Here is a 20,773-nt window from a genome sequence, read left to right as displayed (position 1 = left end):
CGGCTCGATGCAACTAGAGAAAGCCTGCATGAAACAATGAAGACCCAATGCAGCCATAAATAATTAATTAATTAATTAATTAAAATTTACAAATATTAAAAAATCTAGATGGATAAGTGAATAGCATTTCACTTGAAGTTTCTACCTTAAATACCACTTCTGATTTTTAATAGAACTGGAAATAGAGTGTTTTATGAGGAATTTATACTCCACGTCAAAGGTTGAGGGTCCTATTATTTGCATACTGTAGAAACTATTGATTTTTATATAGATGATTATTAATATGAAGAATTATCAACAGTGATTTAATTTTATCAGCAAAACAAGTCATTTAGTTTTTTATTTATATAAATATTGTCTCATTACCAATATATTTTTACTGTTTAATAACAAACTTAATTACAAACATAATTTCCTGATTACAGATAGAATAATGCCTAAGTCCTTCCTTTTAATTTCCGTGTTCTCCACATCAAACATCTCAAGATCTATAAAGTGAACAAATTTTGTCTTTATTTTTTCTTTATTTTTATTAATGTACATTAAATTTAAAAGTAATGTGTAGTTGTTATAACAAAAATAGAACAAATTAAATTTTAAATGCCATTATTAGTGCCCTTTCTAAATTCATCTTTATTTTTCTGTGTCTTATTCTGTTCTTCTGTGTCTTTCTCCTTTGCATTCTATCTTGTTTTAGAGTCCATTTATATTCTTTCCAGAAGCTGCACTTCCACTTTCACATAATATACATCTTCCACTCACACACCACTTATACATCTACCAAAGTCTTGTTAGCTTTAAAATAGGTCAGTGTTCCTGAATCAAAACAAAGTTTTGAAGTTTATTTGTTTTTATCCTTGTTTTGTTTTGATATTTGGTTTTGGGTTGGGTTTGATTTTGTTTTTACTCAAGAGCTTAAACAAGCATTCAATTACTATAGCCCCGGCCCTGTCACCTTGTATTAGGAAATATATTTTATCACAATGGATTTTTTCCCAGCCACTACTTCTACATGGAGAGAAACTAAAAGAGGTTAGTGAAAGACAGATAAAGCACAATTGCCACTTTGTGCCAGGGTCTCAGTCCAGGTTGTCTCAAGTCTATAATGGAGTTTAGGCGAGGCTATGAGAGCTATCGAAGCAGGGCTGTTGAAGAAACCTGCATCGGTTACTCTTCAAATTAGACTGAACAAAAGCTAGGTATAGTCATAGCCAGGCAATTTTATCTAAGAGAAACAGTCAGTTCTTAAGAGTGGAACAGAATGGGGGTAAAGAATCAAAGTAGACCATATCCAAGGAAGGAGAGTTGGTATCACTCATAGTATTGAATGGGAGTGCTAATTGCCAGTGCTCTGATATTTTTCATTTCCCAGTACTGTGCAACATCGAGGCAGCCATTTCTGTTTTAAGTTTTGTCACCTAAGACACTTACCTGTCCTTAGCATTAGCCATAATCAGACGCTTTTGGCTACTATCAATAATTGTGACTTACCCTTAAAGGATAAACCAGCCTTACGGTAATTTTTTACCTTTCCTTTAGTTAGCACTTCTGATTGCCACCCAACTTACTTCCTTCTTTCAAATGTCCAAGACAATATTGCAATCTAAAAATTTACCAAAATCTACATAAAACATTTTTCTAATCTTTAGGCATCATAGAAAGGTCTTATTCCCGTAATTCTTGATTTCTGCTCCAAAAAAAAAGAAAATATATATTATATGAACAGAAATAGCAGAAAATATAAACAGCAAGTAAAAGTCTGGTAAGTCAATATATCATTAATTTTAAATATGGAATTATATTCTGATTCAATATTCTATTTTTATAGAATTTTGGACAAAGTGTCCAACTAAGTTCAAGTGAGCCAAAACAAACCACAAGGGCTACTTCTAATATTGAAGAAGGTATGTTTTAGTTTAAACATTTTCCTCTTAGCTTTGTTCCCAATGATTTCTTTTTTGTTGTTCTTATACATATTTTCCCAAGTACTTACATATTACATGACTGTTAAATGACCATTTGGGGACCTGAGTTCTCCACACCCTGCACATTTAGATTGTTGCCAGTTTTTTTATTTATTCTAAATAGTAATGTACTGAACATCTATCTACATTGTTTCTTCAGACTTTTCAATTATTTCCATATTTAGATTCCCAGAATTAAAATTACAGTACTTGGCATTAATTGGCACCCAATTAATATTTGTTGAATGAAACTCTGTATTAAATGAGTACTGGATCAAAGGAAATAAACATTGTTAGAGGTTATTATACATATTCCTATAGCATTTTCCTGCAAAGTATTATCATTCAAAATTCTTCTGGGGTGTATGCCAGCTTGAGGTAGAATCACTTCTATTATTTACTTATAAGACAGACAAAGAAATGATATATTATTAGTTTTTATTTGTACATCTTTTATTAATAATAGGCTTAATTGTTTTGTTTGTTTGGTTTTTGGTTTTTTTGCGGTACGCGGGCCTCTCACTGTTGTGGCCTCTCCAATTGCAGAGCACAAGCTCCGGACACGCAGGCTCAGCGGCCATGGCTCACAGGCCCAGCCGCTCTGCAGCATGTGGGATCTTCCCGGACCAGGGCACGAACCCATGTCCCCTGCATCAGCAGGTGGACTCTCAACCACTGCGCCACCAGGGAAGCCCTGTATATTTATTTTGATGAATTATTTCTTCATATTATTTTTCCCTGTAAATACTGGAGTTTTAGTATTTTCTTAATCATTTCTGAGAACTCTAAATATCAAGGATTCTGATCCTTATGTTAGCTACAAATGTTTTTAACACTTTACTATGTGTAGTTTATTCCACTTAATGTTTTATTTTTACATATAGAAGTCTTACTTTACATTTTTTCATTCAATAAATAATTATTGAGAGCCAATCTCCTGCCTGCAACTAAATATTTTGGATATACAATAATTAACAAAACATACAAAAGTCTTGGCCTTCAGAATTTAAAATCTATTAGGGAAGTCTGACCTTAAAGTAACATGTTTTTAGTCTTTTCTTAGTGATTTGTCCATTACTCAAAGAAATTTCCCAATGCAGAAAATTAGAAATGTTTCTTTTCCTCTAGATTATTTTAATGGTTTGATTCATTAAATTTAATTCTTTAATGTCTTTGGAATTTGTTTAAATAGATGATGTGAAGTGATACTCCAAATTGATTATTTTATAAACAACAAACTAATTTATTGAGTCATCTTTCCCTTCTCTCAAGTCTTTGATACTTCTTTGATCATATGTTCTTTTATTGAATTTGGTCAGTTTCTAGGCTTTCAATTCTGTTCAGCTGATCATCTAATTTTCTAAAATTTCCATAAGCTCCTTTTCTCTTACTTTTATTTATAACTCATCATAACTGCTATTATAAAGACAATCTACTTCACCTTCTCCTTGAGCTACCAATGAATAACAAAAGCAAAACAGAAATAATCTACATATACATAATGTATTTTTTTTCCTTAGTTCAGGTAACACTCTAGAAATTATTACCTCACTGCCATCATTTTGAGTATTTTTTTTAAATTAGAGATGGGAAAATGGTAGCTATAGAAGATCCTGGTAAATAAAATGCAAAGTAACAGAAGATTTACTAGGTTTCTGTTTGTGAAATGAATACATACAGACATATGTCAGTTAAGTATGTATAAGGGCTAATCCCAAAGACAAAAAGGGATCAAAGAATAGTTAATGTAAAGTTTCTATAGTTTCAGGCAGTACTTCTGAATTTTTGATGGCTGAAAACCTAGTGAAAGCTTCAGTGCCTGAGGATGAAATTCTAACTGTCATGAATAGCAAGCAGCTACAGAAATCAAATCTGACTTTAAATAAAACCCAGCAATTTAACATCTGTGCACTATCAGCTGAAGAACAAAAGATCCTACAGTCCCTTAATCATCTCAATGCAAGGTTACACGGTAAGTATGGAAGAACACCTTTTGTAAGAAATGTTGAATTTTACACTTAAACAATTTTAATTTAAAATTTAATTTAAAAATTGAAAATAAAAATACAAAATGTATCCAGACTATCACCTACTTGAATCAAGTATATAACAAAAATTTATTTGAATATACCATACTATTTCGGGTATACTGTACTCATTTCATTTATGCTGATGCCAACTTCATTGGCAGGCTTAACAGTCTTTTGGGAATGTTTGAATAGACTTCATTTCAGCAGTGTGACAGTCTATCTCTACTGACCATCCATCAAAAACAACCATAAATTCAGGATTAAGTACTTTAAATATCTTAAATGAGCTGGTAAGAATATAAGAAATTCTTAAGACCAGGAAGTAAATATAAATAAGAACCTAGAATGATAAGGAGAGTGCTGCTGCTAGCTTTTCTCTTGAGAACATTTAACCCATAGAGTGAAATTGAGCTTTGCTTTTCATGGCCTCACAGAAAAATGGGAACAGAAGACAAAATCCATGGCCTACTTAAGATGAGTAGCCTCGTAGAAGATCCTCCCACCCTAAAGTTGGGCCTCCCAAAGAGCTACGTCTTATACAGACTTACACTGCCAGAGAAACAGAGAGAGGAGTAAAAAGAAAAAAAAAAAAGAAAGCTTACATAACTTAAGGTTCAATATTAAGCAGATGAGGGGAGAAGACATGCAAGCTTTTTTCACCTCTCTGCATGTATGTCTGTGTAGGATGTAACTCTTTAAGAGGTTTTGTCAACAGCAGTCTCTTACTAAAGGAAATTCTAAAGAATGTACTTCAGCAAACCAAAAGTAATCTCAGATGGACAGTCTGAGAGGGTAAATTTGAACATTGTATAAAACAATAAATGTAATTTAAAAGTTGTATGTGGTTCAAAGAGAAAACAGAATTTAAATACCTATCAAAAATAATACATAAGTTGGAGAACATAAATGGTGTTAAAATGTGCTAGGATTCTTGTATTATTAAGGAATTGAGTAAAGATACAGGTTAACTTTAGATGTTGATAAATGAAGCATGTCTATGGTAATTACTAAGGTCACAACTAAAGAGTCAGAAATAGAGTATACAAATTCCAGAATCTTAGAGAAAGAAAGTGACATGCAAAAGAATAAAATCAAATCAAACCAAGTTAACACAAGAAAGGAGATAAAAATAATCATAGAAGAGATAGGACAAAAGGACAAATACAAATACTATACTATAAGATGGTGTATACAAATGTATATAATAAATGTAAAAATATATGTGTATTTTCATAAATACAGTATTCATATATAATGCATATATATAAATAAATGTGTATTTACTGTGTGTGTGTATATATTCCACTTCTGCCTAAAATGTAGAAAATTGGAATATAGCAATCACACACTAAGAATAAGAAAAAGCAGATAAACAACAAAAGTATAGATTTTCTTAAACCCATTAGAGAGCTGAGGTTCCAGCACAACCAAGTATCCTGACATCCAAGGAAAGACAGAAACTTCCAAGGAGAGACATGACATGACAATTGGCTCAACTGTGGCTGAATATGGGAGAAAAAAATATGCCAGGCTACATACAAGTTGATATTAGGAATTATGCATATATTTTTAGCAAATTGCTCAAGGATAAATGTGAACTATTGTGAGAACATAAAACCCTCAGGAGCCTAGACACTCTTCTTGTTCACACCACTCACAGATTCTTCTTTATGAACCTACACTGTGTGTTCATGAGAAAAAGAGGGGGCAGAACAAGAAACCAGAGAAATCCTCTCTCAGTGGTGCAGGCTTGGAAAAGGGGAGCAGCCACCACTGTAGGAATGGTATGAAGCCCCATGCAGAACCTTCTCTCCTACAGAATAAAGGTCATAAAGTACTGGGACAGAGGCAGCAAACTTCGTTGATTGCCCCCCAGGGCACAAATGAAGACTTACTCCGGGTAGGGGAAAGGTAAAAGAAATAAGCTTCTACTTCTGGAGAAGGGGCAAGAAAGAGGCATGGGCCCAGATTATTAGAGGTATCCTGCTATAGGAGGAGGGACGCAAAATTGTCTTGTGCAAAACCTGCCAAAGATACAAGGCAAAGTTGACTGCCATGGGAAGGAGGAGCAGGATGACTAAGAAGGAATAGAGGACATGTCTAAGACAGCCTCGACCAGGACAACAGAAAAATCTCCCTACCCCCCGACCACAAGGCCAGCAAGTACCAAAACACAAGCAATAGAAATCAGCTGGAGAAAGGCAAGGGCATAGAGAGAATCTAGTGATATTGTGCAGACACACAGGAAGGCCAAAAGCTGAAAGTAGAGCAGGAAAATTGAAGGAAAAAAACCTCCATGACTCCTGCAGAAGCACAAAATAACACTAGAGGATTTTGAAACCATTGGTGTACTGAAGGTTACCATAGCAACAATAAAACTCAAACCTAGCTCAATTCCTAAGTTGATCAACTACACACAGACACACACAGAGACACATATACACACACACATACACATATATACACACATCAATTGCCTAACAGAAAAGACATGCCCATTTCCAGGCACAGACACTATTTACCTCAGTATCCACTATTCTAAACAAGAAGTCCAACATTCAATCAAAACTTACAAGACACAAAGAAGTAAGGAAAAAAACTCTGTCAAGGGACAAAGCAATTAACAGATTGAGACACAGAGATGACCCAGATGTTGGAACTGTCAGATAGGTAATTTTAAATAACTATGACTAATACGTTAAAAGGTTATAGTGGAAAACGCGGACAACATGGGAAAGAGTCTACAAAAATGGACAGATACAGAATTTCAGCAGACAGATGGAACCCATACAAAAGACTCAAATAGAAATATGAAAAATAAGAACACTGTAACAGAAATGAATAATGTATTCTATGGGCTTGTCAGATTCAACAGAGATGAGGAAAGAATCAATGAATTTGAGAACAGGTGAGAGAAAATTTCCAAACTGAAACACCAAGAGAAAAAAAAAGATTGAGGGAAAATACAAGAACAGAGGATCTAAGAGCTGTGGGACAATATAAATCAGTCTCACAAATATGTGATTGGGATCCCAAAGTGAGAAATTGCAGCCTTTTTTGCTGGGAGAAGGGGCTACTGATTGGGTATAGGTAAAGCCCCTCTGACATGAGGTGAGAACATGTTTGTGGGTCCCAGGTAACTATGAAGAACTTCTGGGGTCATTTTGAGACTTCCTATTATAACAACTGGATACCAAATAGAAAGAAATTAAATTGAACCCCTACCAAATAACATACATAAAAGTCAGTTACAAGGTGATTAAAGATTAAATGTGAAAGAAAATATATAAAGCTTTTAGGAGATACTATAAGAAAGTATTTTCTAGCCTCAGGGTAAGGTAGGATTTCTTAAGTAGAGTACAAGGATCAAAATCCGTAGAGGAGAAAAATAATAAATTTAACTATATTAAAATTACAAACTTTTCTTCATATCAAAACATCATGAAAATAATGAGAAAACAGGCCACAAAATAACAGAATATATCTATAATACATAGGAAAAAGACCCTTGTCCAAAATATATAAAGAACTCCTACAGGGGGAGAGAGGGAAGATGGCGGAAGAGTAAGACGCGGAGATCACCTTCCTCCCCACAAATATATCAGAAATACATCTACACGTGGAACAACTCCTACAGAACACCCACTGAACGCTGGCAGAAGACCTCAGACCTCCCAAAAGGCAAGAAACTCCCCACGTACCTAGGTAGGGCAAAAGAAAAAAGAATAAACAGAGACAAAAGAATACGGACGAGACCTGTACCATTGGGAGGGAGCTGTGAAGGAGGAAAGGTTTCCACACACTAGGAAGTCCCTTCACGGGCAGAGACTGCGGGTGGCGGCGGGGGGGAAGCTTCAGAGCCGTGGAGGAGAGCGCAGCAACAGGAGTGCAGAGGAAAAAGCGGAGAGATTCCCACACAGAGGGTCGGTGCCAACCAGCACTCAGCCCCAGAGGATTGTCTTCTCACCCGCTGGGGTAGGAGGGGACTGGGAGCTGATGAGGCTCGGGCTTCAGTCTGAGCGCAGGGAGAGGACTGGGGTTGGCTGCGTGAACACAGCCTGAAGGGGTTAGTGCACCACAGCTAGCAGGGAGGGAGTCCAGGAAAAAGTCTGGACCTGCTGAAGAGGCAAAAGACATTTTCTTCCCCCTTTGTTTCCTGGTGCGCGAGGATTAAGAGCACTGCTTAAAGGCACTCCAGAGATGGGCGCGAGCTGCGGCTAACAGCGTGGACCCCAGAGAAGGGCATTGGATGCTAAGGCTGCTGCTGCAGCCAACAAGAAGCCTGTGTGCAAGCACAGGTCACTATCCACACCTCCCTTCCGGGGAGCCTGTGCAGCCCGCCACTGCCAGGGTCCTGTGATCCAGGGACAACTTCCCCAGGAGAATGCACGGCATGCCTCAGGCTGGTGCGACATCACGCCGTCCTCTGCCACAGGCTCGCCCTGCATCCGTACCCCTCCCTCCCCCGGCCTGAGTGATCCAGAGCCACCAAATCAGCTGCTCCTTTAACCCTGTCCTGTCTGGGTGAAGAACACACACCCTAAGGCAACCTACACGCAGAGGTGGGGCCACACCCAAAGGTGAACCCCGGGAGCTGTGCGAACAAAGAAGAGAAAAGGAAATTTCTCCCAGCAGCCTCAGGAGCAGCAGATTAAATCTCCACAAACAACTTGATGTACCCTGCATCGGTGGAACACCTGAATAGACAACGAATCAACCCAAATTGAGGAGGTGAACTTTGACAGCAAGATTTATGGGTTTTTCCCCTTTTCCTCTTTTTGTGAGTGTGTATGTGTATGCTTCTGTGTGAGATTTTGTCTGTATAGCTTTGCTTTCACCATTTGTCCTAGGGTTCTGTCCGCCCGCTTTGTTTTTTGTTTTTTTTTTGCGGTACACAGGCCTCTCACTGTTGTGGCCTCTCCCTTTGCGGAGCCCAGGCTCCGGATGCGCAGGCTCAGCAGCCATGGCTCACGGACCCAGCCGCTCCGCAGCATGTGGGATCTTCCTGGACCAGGGCATGAACCAGTGTCCCCTGCATTGGCAGGCAGGCTCTCAACCACAGCACCATGAGGGAAGCACTTTTTTTTTTTTTTTTTTACTTTTTAAAAAAAAATTTTTCTAAATTATTTTTTTAATTTAATAACTTTTATTTTATCTTTATTTTATTTTATTTTATCCTCTTTCTTTCTACTTTTTCTCCCTTTTATTCTGAGCCGTGTGGATGAAAGGCTCTTGGTGCTCCAGCCAGGAGTCACTGCTGTGCCTCTGAGGTGGGAGAGCCAACTTCAGGACACTGGTCCACAAGAGACCTCCCAGCTCCAAGTAATATCAAATGGTGAAAATCTGCATCTCAACACCAAGACCCAGCTTCACTCAAAGACCAGCACGTTACAGTGCTGAACACCCTATGCCAAACAACTAGCAAGACAGGAACACAACCCCACCCATTAGCAGAGAGGCTGCATAAAATCATAATAAGGCCACAGACACCCCAAAACACACCACCAGACGTGGACCTGCCCACCAGAAAGACAAGATCCAGCCTCATCCACCAGAACACAAGCACTAGTCCCCTCCACCAGGAAGCCTACACAACCCACTGAACCAACCTTAGCCACTGGGGACAGAGACCAAAAACAACAGGAACTACAAACCTGCAGCCTGCAAAAAGGAGACCCCAAACACAGTAAGATAAGCAAAATGAGAAGACAGAAAAACACACAGCAGATGAAGGAGCAAGATAAAAACCCACCAGACCTAACAAATGAAGAGGAAATAGGCAGTCTACCTGAAAAAGAATTCAGAATAATGATAGTAAAGATGATCCAAAATCTTGGAAATAGAATAGAGAAAATGCAAGAAACATTTAACAAGGAACTAGAAGAACTAAAGAGGAAACAAGCAACAATGAACAACACAATAAATGAAATTAAAAATAATCTAGAAGGGATCAATAGCAGAATAACTGAGGCAGAAGAACAGATAAGTGACCTGGAAGATAAAATAGTGGAAATAACTACTGCAGAGCAGAATAAAGAAAAAAGAATGAAAAGAATTGAGGACTGTCTCAGAGACCTCTGGGACAACATTAAACGCACCAACATTCGAATTATAGGGGTTCCAGAAGAAGAAGAGAAAAAGAAAGGGACTGAGAAAATATTTGAAGAGATTAGAGTTGAAAACTTCTCTAATATGGGAAAGGAAATAGTTAATGAAGTCCAAGAAGCACAGAGAGTCCCATACAGGATAAATCCAAGGAGAAACACCAAGAAACATATTAATCAAACTGTCAAAAATTAAATACAAAAAAACATATTAAAAGCAGCAAGGGAAAAACAACAAATAATACACAAGGTAATCCCCATAAGGTTAACAGCTGATATTTCAGCAGAAACTCTGCAAGCCAGAAGGGAATGGCAGGACATATTTAAAGTGATAAAGCAGAAAAACCTACAACCAAGATTGCTCTACCCAGCAAGGATCTCATTCAGATTTGATGGAGAAATTAAAACCTTTAATACAAGCAAAAGCTGAGAGAGTTCAGCACCACCAAACCAGCTTTACAACAAATGCTAAAGGAACTTCTCTAGGCAAGAAACACAAGAGAAGGAAAAGACCTACAATAACCAACCCAAAACAATTAAGAAAATGGGAATAGGAACATACATATTGATAATTACCTTAAATGTAAAGGGATTAAATGTTTCCACCAAAAGACACAGACTGGCTGAATGGATACAAAAACAGGACCTGTATATATTGCTGTCTACAAGAGACCCACTTCAGACCTAGGGATACATACAGACTGAAAGTGGGGGGATGGAAAAAATATTCCATGAAAATGGAAATCAAAAGAAAGCTGGAGTAGCAAGTCTCAGATCAGACAAAATAGACATTAAAATAAAGACTATTACAAGAGACAAAGAAGAACACTACATAATGATCAAGGGATCGATCCAAGAAGAAGATATAACAATTGTAAATATTTATGCACCCAACATAGAAGCACCTCAATACATAAGGCAAATACTAACAGCCATAAAAGGGAAAATCGACAGTAACACATTCATAGTAGGGGAATTTAACACCCCACTTTCACCAATGGACAGATCATCCAAAATGAAAATAAATAAGGAAACACAATCTTTAAATGATACATTAAACGATGAAATTAATTGATATTTATTGGACATTCCATCCAAAAACAACAGAATACACATTTTTCTCAAGTGCTCATGGAACATTCTCCAGGATAGACCATACCTTGGGTCACAAATCAAGCCTTGGTAAATTTAAGAAAATTGAAATTGTATCAAGTACCTTTTCCGACCACAACACTATTAGACTAGATATCAATTACAGGAAAAGATCTGTAAAAATTACAAACACACGGAGGCTAAACAATGTACTACTTAATAACGAAGTGATCACTGAAGAAATCAAAGAGGAAATCAAAAAATACCTAGAAACAGGGCTTCCCTGGTGGCGCAGTGGTTGAGAGTCCGCCTACTGATGCAGGGGACACAGGTTCGTGCCTTGGTCCGGGAAGATCCCATGTGCCACGGAACAGCTGGGCCCGTGAGCCATGGCCAATTAGCCTGTGCGTCCAGAGCCTTTGCTCCACAATGGGAGAGGCTACAACAATGAGAGGCCCGCATACCACAAAAAAACAAAAGTACCTAGAAACAAATGACAATGGAGACACGATGACCAAAAACGTATGGGATGCTGCAAAAGCAGTTCTAAGAGGGAAGTTTATAGCAATACAATCCTACCTTAGAAACAGGAAGCATCTCAAATAAACAACCTAACCTTGCACCTAAAGCAATTAGAGAAAGAAGAACAAAAAAACTGCAAAGTTAGCAGAAGGAAAGAAATCATAAAGTTCAGATCAGAAATAAATGATAAAGAAGGAAACGATAGCAAAGATCAATAAAAATAAAAGCTGGTTCTTTGAGAAGATAAACAAAATTGATAAACCATTAGCCACACTCATCAAGAAAAAAAGGGAAAAGACTCAAATCAATAGAATTAGAAATGAAAAAGGAGAAGTAATAACTGACACTGCAGAAATACAAAAGATCATGAGAGATTATTACAAGCAACTCTATGCCAATAAAATGGACAACCGGGAAGAAATAGACAAATTCTTAGATATGCACAACCTGACAAGACTGAACCAGGAAGAAATAGAAAATATGAACAGACCAATCACAAGCACTGAAATTGAGACTGTGATTAAAAATCTTCCAAATAAAAAATCCCGGGACCAAATTGCTTCACAGGCAAATTCTTTCAAACATTCAGAGAAGAGCTAACACCTATCTTTCTCAAACTCTTCCAAAATATAACAGAGGGAGGAACACTCCCAAACACATTCTACGAGACCACCATCACCCTGATACTAAAATCAGACAAAGATGTCACAAAGAAAGAAAACTACAGGCCAATATCACCGATGAACATAGATGCAAAAATCCTCAACAAAATACTAGCAAACAGAATCCAACAACACATTAAAAGGATCATACACCATGATCAACTGGGGTTTATTCCAGGAATGCAAGGATTCTTCAATATACGCAAATCAATCAACGTGATACACCATATTAACAAATTGAAGGAGAAAAACCATATGGTCATCTCAATAGATGCAGAGGAAGCTTTCGACAAAATTCAACACCCAATTATGATACAAACCCTGCAGAAAGTAGGCATAGAGGAAACTTTCCTCAACATAATAAAGGCCATATATGACAAACCCACAGCCAACATCGTCCTCAATGGTGAAAAACTGAAAGCATTTCCACTAAAATCAGGAATAAGACAACGTTGACCACTCTCACTACTCTTATTCAACATAGTTTTGGAGGTTTTAGCCACAGCAATCAGAGAAGAAAAAGAAATTAAAAGAATCCAAATAGGAAAAGAAGAAGTAAAGCTGTCACTGTTTGCAGATAACAAGAATACTATACATAGAGAATCCCAAAGATGCTACCAGAAAACTACTAGAGCTAATCAATGAATTTGGTAAAGTAGCAGGATACAAAATTAATGCACAGAAATCTCTGGCATTCCTATACAACAATGATGAAAAATCTGAAGGTGAAATCAAGAAAACACTCCCATTTACCATTGCAACAAAAAGAATAAAATATCTAGGAATAAACCTACCTAAGGAGACAAAAGACATGTATGCAGAAAATTATAAGACACTGATGAAAGAAATTAAGGTGATACAAATAGATGGAGAGTTATACCATGTTCTTGGATTGGAAGAATCAACATTGTGAAAATGAATCTACTACCCAAAGCAATCTACAGATTCAATGCAATCCCTATCAAACTACCATTGGCATTTTTCATAGAACTAGAACAAAAAAATTCACAATTTGTATGGAAACACAAAAGACCTCGTATAGCCAAAGCAATCTTCAGAACGAAAAATGGAGCTGGAGGAATCAGGCTCCCTGACTTCAGACTATACTACAAAGCTACAGTAATCAAGACAATATGGTACTGGCACAAAAACAGAAATATAGATCAATGGAACAAGATAGAAAGACCAGAGATAAACCCACACACATATGGTCCCCTTATCTTTGATAAAGGAGACAAGAATATACAGTGGAGAAAAGACAGCCTCTTCAATAAGTGGTGCTGGGAAAACTGGACAGGTACATGTAAAATTATGAGATTTGAACACTCCCTAACACCACACACAAAAATAAAATGAAAATGGATTAAAGACCTAATGTAAGGCCAGACACTGTCAAACTCTTAGAGGAAAACATAGAACACTCTATGACATAAATCACAGCAAGATCCGTTTTAATCCACCTCCTAGAAAAATGGAAATAAAAACAAAAATAAAGAAATGGGACCTAATGAAACTTCAAAGCTTTTGCACAACAAAGGAAACCATAACACCAAAAGCCAACCCTCAGAATGGGAGAAAATATTTGCAAAGGAAGCAACGGACAAAGGATTAATCTCCAAAATTTACAAGCAGCTCATGCAGCTCAATAACAAAACAATAAACAACCCAATCCAAAAATGGGCAGAATATCTAAATAGACATTTCTCCAAAAAAGATATACAGACTGCCAACAAACACATGAAAGAATGCTCAACATCATTAATCATTAGAGAAATGCAAATCAAAACTACAATGAGATATCATCTCACACTGGTCAGAATGGCCAATATCAAAAAATCTAGAAAAAATAAAAGCTGGAGAGTGTGTGGAGAAAAGGGAACACTCTTGCACTGCTGGTGGGAATGTAAATTGATACAGCCACTATGGGGAACAGTATGGAGGTTCCTTAAAAAACTACAAATAGAACTACCATATGACCCAGCAATCCCACTACTGGGCGTATACCCTGAGGAAACCATAATTCAAAAAGAGTCATGTACCAAAATGTTCATTGCAGCTCTATTTACAATAGCCAGGAGATGGAAGCAACCTAAGTGTCCATCATTGGATGAATAGATAAAGAAGATGTGGCACATATATACAATGGAATATTACTCAGCCATAAGGAGAAACGAAATTGAGTTATTTGTAGTGAGGTGGATGGACCTAGAGTCTGTCATAGAGAGTGAAGTAAGTGAGAAAGAAAAACAAATACTGTATGCTAACACATATATATGTAATTTAAGGGAAAAAAAATGTCATGAAGAACCTTGGGGTAAGACGGGAATAAAGACACAGTCCTACTAGAGAATGGACTTGAGGATATGAGGAGGGGAAAGGGTAAGCTGGGACAAAGTGAGAGAATGGCATGGACATATATACACTACCAAACGTAAAATAGATAGCTAGTGGGAAGCAGCTGCATAGCACAGGGAGATCAGCTTGATACTTTGTGACCACCTAGAGGGGTGGGATAGGGAGGGTGGGAGGGAGGGAGATGCAAGAGGGAAGGGACATGGGAACATATGTATATGTATAACTGATTCACTTTGTTATAAAGCAGAAACTAATACACGATTGTAAAGCAATTTTACTCCAATAAAGATGTTAAAAAAAAATCTACAAATCAATAAGGGAAAAGGCAACTTAGTAGAAAAATGGAGGGGCAGGGGGAAGACTTGAATAGGAACTTCACAACAAAGGAAATGAAAATGAAAATAAACATTGATAGATATTCAACATTATTAGTAATGCAAAATAAAACAATGCAATATAGTTATATACACATCAGAAATACATGACTTTATTTTTTTTGCTTTTTTCGTCACCATGTGGCATGTGGGATCTTAATTCTCCAACCAGGGATCGAACCCGGGCCTCCTGCAGTGGAAGCATGGAGTCTTAACCACTGGACTGCTAGGTAAGAAGTCCCAAGACATGACTTTAAAAGCCTGGCAATGCTCAGGGTTGGCAAAGACGTACAGCTATTAGAGCTCTCTTATAATGCTGGTGGGAATGTAAACTGAGGCAATCTTTTAGGAAATTTTTTGCCACCACCTAATAAGTTGAACATGAACATACCCTACAATCCAGCAATTTTACTTCTACATGCATACCTAGTGAAAACCCTGCACATGTGTATCAGGAGACATGTATAAGTATATAGAGATCATCATTGTTACAAAATCCAAAAATTAAAAATATGTAAATGTGGTATATTCATGTGCTGGAATACCAATCAGCAAGGAAAATGAATAAACTATGGCTACACATAACATCATGGATGAATCCAAATAACATATAATTTTGAGCAAAATAAGAAAAATCACAGGAGAATAAAGACAGTTCAATACTATTTATGTAAAATCAGAAACATGCAAAACTAAACAATGTTGTTTGGGGGATATACACATATGTATTAAACCTATAGAGGAACAAAGTCAGTTTAGAGAGTTACCTCTGTGGAGAAGGGAAGGGAGTACAATCCACAGGGCAGTGTTGAGGTAAGGAGCTCCAGGATGCCTCCAAAGTGGTGATAATGTTCAAGTGTCTTAGCCTAGGTGGTTACACAAGACGTTAGCTTTATTATTATTAATTAAAATATGCATATATGTTTTATATACTCTGTGTTAATTTCAAAATTAAAATGTTTAAATAATATATTAATAAAAGGCAGGGTGCTAAAACACAAAGCAATACAGAACTAAAGCTATAAGTTTACGATGTAAAACTATGAAGATAAAGAGTAAAAACCTCAAGTCAGTTTTTTTGGAGGGTTCTTTTTTCCATTAGATATTTCCACATATCTTAAATGCTCCATGTAAAAGATTCCACCTGAATTTTTTTCTTTTGCCCAGACCCTTGTTATTATGTGGACAAAAGCCAAAAGCCAAAAAGGCAAGAAATGATCAAATTACTAAACTTTTTCGTGCCTCATTAATTAAATAAACATCTCCTACTTTTTCCTGAGATGCTCCAAGAATGAAATTCACTTTTGGTTTAAAAAGAAGAAAGAAAAATTTAACAGAAAAGATAACCTAGCATTTGAACAAAGATTGGTTTAGAATAGTCAAGGTACTAGGAATGCCTTTTTAGCAACTAAATGTTATGTAATTGTTTTTAATCAAATTAACTCTATTTCCTCACCTAATATAAGTATAAAGACTGTTTCTGGGGACAACAGGAAAATAAGTCTCTTACTCGATTTTGAATATTTTGACATATCAGAATTTAATATTTGATTCTTTAGTCATTCTTCTCTTTCAATATACATAACTAAATTATTTGTATATCATGGTATAATTATTTCAGATGTACAAGAAACCATTTGCAAAAATCCATCCATCAAAAAGTACTTTAGGGCTTCCCTGGTGGCGCAGTGGTTGAGAGTCCGCCTGCCGATGCAGGGGACACGGGTTCGTGCCCGGGTCCGGGAAGATCCCACATGCCGCAGAGCGGCTGGGCCCGTGAGCCGTGGCCACTGAGCCTGCGCGTCCGGAGCCTGTGCTCCGCAACGGGAGAGGCCACAACAGTGAGAGGTCTGCGTACTGCAATAAGAAAATAAAAATAAGTAAAAATAGAAATAAAAAATCATAATATAAAGATTTCTACATTGAGAGTATTTCATCAGTCATGGGAACAGAAACGAGCATCAGTGCACTATTCTTCAAATAATTTTAGATATGTAGCCTAATTAGAAGATTGTTAAGGAGTTTACATTGATAATGAGCGCATCCTTGCTCATATCCCTTCCATGTCTTCAGATTTCAAAACTGGACATTATTAGTTTGATTTTTTTTTTTTTTAAGTTTTGCCTTGACTCTGGATTCTGGCAGAGATATACATATAAATGAAAAACAGTCATTGCATTCAGGAATTTTCAGTCCAACAGGGATAAAGACATAAATGCATAGTATAAACAAATAGTTGTAATGTAAGGTAAGATAAGACTATGTGATGCACAATCTTAGGAAATCACAAAAGGAAAAAATCATATCTGGCCAGATGTGATCAGGAGACATTCAGGTCTATGGAAAGGGCATCCTCAAATTAAGACATTATCTGTACTCTCACAATCCTCAATTTAAATGTTCAACAAAGAAATATTATTTTAGAGAATTAATTGGATGTTTGTTCCATTGATTTTCATCATGTGCCCTCAGTTATGAAATCTTGACAGGAGAAAGTAAGTTTATGCAAATACACTTCATTTCTTGTTATTTGGTTTTACATAAATAAAGTTATACTTGTCTTACTTATGTTTCATATTTTTGCTATGCTCTGGGTATAGTAGTGAATAATAGTAAGTAAGAAAGAGGCTCTCCCTGCTCTCATGCAGTTTATTATTTACCTCTGAGCACATAGTTCTTAGAAGTGACCTTTTTGGTGTGGCATTTTTAATGCTACGATTTTTAGATGGAACTCTTGGCAAAGGTCATTTCAATTCCTGATGTATTTTTTCATGGTTACTTTTTACATCCTAGTTGTGTTTTTTGCTCAATTTTTCATCTCCAGCAATTTAAGTAATTTTTGCAGTGTTAATTTTTCTGGGTCTGAATTTTGATTGTGACAATTTTTTGTCATTTATGATATTTATGATTCTTACTTCACTTAAGTGAGATAATACCTACAGTGACTGAGATCACTCTTCTATACACTTCAACTTAAGCTGAAAACAGTTCACTAAACACAAATGACTGAGCATGAATTGTAAATACTACTCAACAGGAAGAGAAAGTTACCTACTCAGCAAATTACTATCTTGTGCACATTGGTGCACTGTGTCATGTTGCTAGAGTATCTACTAACTGAAAAGTTAATGGTGTGGATTAGGGTCTGGTAGGATTGAAATCATTTTTATCTCATATCTTTTTCATTCTTTTTGACAGGTGGTAACCATTAGCTTTCTTAGTCTCTTTATCTCCAACATGTTACTCTTCCGTATTTTAACATCACTAACATAGGTCAGGAACCTTTTTTTTCAGGGAAAATGGTATAAATTCACAGAATTATTAACTCCCTGTTTAAGCAGCTGGCATCAAAATTACTTCATCCCCCTCCTCCATCAATACTGCTTCATTTGTCATATTCTGCGTAGGGATTTGAAAATTTTATTCTTGTTTGCCCTTTTGTCTGCTATTTTTATTTTATGTTACTTTACTCTTTACTTAGATTCACCAATTGTTGACATTTTGCCACACTTGATTTATCTGATAGAGGGATGGATGGATGGATGGATGGATGGATGGATGGACGGATGGATGAAAGAGTAGAAAAAAATACATAGAATAGGATAGGATAAGACATACTTACACACACACAAACATACATTTTAACGAACTGCTTAAAACTAAATAACAGACACGATACTTCCCCTCTAAATACTTCAGCATACATCTTGTCCTAAGAACAGATATTCTCCGACATAACCACAATACTATCATCACACCCAAGAAATTTAATATCAGATATGATATTATCTGATACCCATTCCATATTCAGAGTTCTTCAGTTGTCTATAAAAAAGTCTTCTGTGGCTATTTTATTTCTCTGATCCAGGTTCAAACCCAGGATTATACACTGCAATTAGTTGTCATGTCTTTTAACCTAGAAAAGTCTCTTTGCTCTTTTCAATCTTTCATACACATTGACACTTTCAAAGAATCCAGATCAGTTATCTTGTTGAATATCCTGTAATCTGAACTTGTCTGATTGTTTTCTCATTATTAGATTCAGGTTAATATTTATGGTAAATTCAGAGTTTCAAAGTTTATGCTTTTATAGCCTGTTTGTTTTCTTTTAATCACCTGGACTTACTCCTACCTATATATTGCCTTCAAGTCTTCTATTTAACTGCTTGTTATTTAGAGTCCAGAAAACAGATATGCAAGCTTTTAGAGTTACATTAAAGCAAATAAATAGGTACTTATTGCCTCCCCTGGGAATAAAGTGCATGGCTTTAGATATACTTTGGTCTTCTAAAAGATTTCAAAATTTGTTCCTGGATCTCCATTGTATTTTATATACATAAAATTATTTAATATGCAAGTTCTAGAAAGGCAATATATAACCATATTCTTACACTTTCTGTATGTATGACACAAGAGACCATTAAAACTGTATTGTATTTACCAGGACAACTGTGGTATAGCCTATTTCTAGTCAATAGAGACTTTTCTAAAAAAGATTTCCATCTCTTCAAACAATGGCAAAAATATCTACTGAGGAGTATTTGTTATTTTGGAGATGTTGCAGGTAAGCTTTTTATCAATGTTTTTTATTATACATTTCAGTTCCAATGTTTTCATACCCATATGAACTTAACAAGAATTTTGTTTTTAAATTATAATGTCTTATATAACAACTTTACAATGTACAAGTATTATGTAGTTAATTCAGAAACTGAATTTCTCAGCCTAGCAACATTAATTATATAATATCAGGTGCCCCAATACTGAAAACCCAAATGTCCTTGGGTTAAGATTTGAGAATTGGGCTTCCCTGGTGGCGCGGTGGTTAAGAATCTGCCTGCCAATGCTGGGGACACGGGTTTGAGCCCTGTTCCGAGAAGATCCCACATGCCACGAAGCAACTCAGCCCATGCACCACAACTACTGAGCCTGTGCTCTAGAGCCCATGAGCCACAACTATTGAGCCCGCCTGTCACAACTACTGAAGCCCGTACACTTAGAGCCCATACTTCGCAACAAGAGAAGCCACCTCAGTGAGAAGACTGCACACCACAACGAAGAGTAGCCTCCACTCACCACAACTAGAGAAAGCCCGCACGCAGCAACGAAGACCCAATGCAGCCGAAAATAAAAATAAATAAATAAGTAAATACACTAAAAGAAAAAAAAGATTTGAGAATTGATGCTTAATTCCCAGAAATTGTATCTATCTCTGGAAAATTCACAACTTGGGTGGTTTATATATTAATCCACTTCTCCCCACCCCACACATGCGTGGTTTTGTTGTTGTTGCTGTTTGTGTATTTACCCCTTCTATTGCCCTTTGGGGTTTGTTCCCCCACACAAGTGATTGATGGTGTTGATTTGGGTTTATCTCAGGCATAGAAGTAAGCTGATGTATTCATTCTTGTTATGGTGTTTAGCATGAATTTTAAAAGACACTTTACCATTTCAAAAAATCATTTTAAAAGATCTAAAACAATTTCAATCATTTAAAACCGTTATATGGAAAGAACAATAATGAACTTCTAATAGTGGGATTTCAGGCACTTTAACACTTGAGTGAGAGGAATAATTTTGAGCAGGAAGCCTTCTCAGTATCTTTCATATAGCACAGGCAATCTTCTGCTATTTCTTAGAGCAAGTGCAGTTCTGAGATTTCCAGAAGAA

General features: G+C 36.6%; 1 protein-coding gene across 1 annotated transcript in view; it reads left to right on the top strand.

Moving 5' to 3' along the window:
- Positions 1-20,773, top strand: part of CEP126 (centrosomal protein 126) — a 148,944-nt gene that overhangs the window by 87,881 nt on the left and 40,290 nt on the right. The window contains exons 8-9 of the mRNA XM_065882361.1: positions 1,829-1,904; positions 3,727-3,936. Coding sequence (XP_065738433.1) covers positions 1,829-1,904; positions 3,727-3,936 — 286 coding nt within the window. The remainder of the gene's footprint in view (positions 1-1,828; positions 1,905-3,726; positions 3,937-20,773) is intronic.

Source organism: Phocoena phocoena, chromosome 8, assembly GCF_963924675.1.
Source record: "Phocoena phocoena chromosome 8, mPhoPho1.1, whole genome shotgun sequence".
Classification (NCBI taxonomy): Eukaryota; Metazoa; Chordata; class Mammalia; order Artiodactyla; family Phocoenidae; genus Phocoena; species Phocoena phocoena.
Note: the sequence above shows the minus strand (reverse complement) of the source record. Positions and strands in the feature narration are given on the sequence as shown.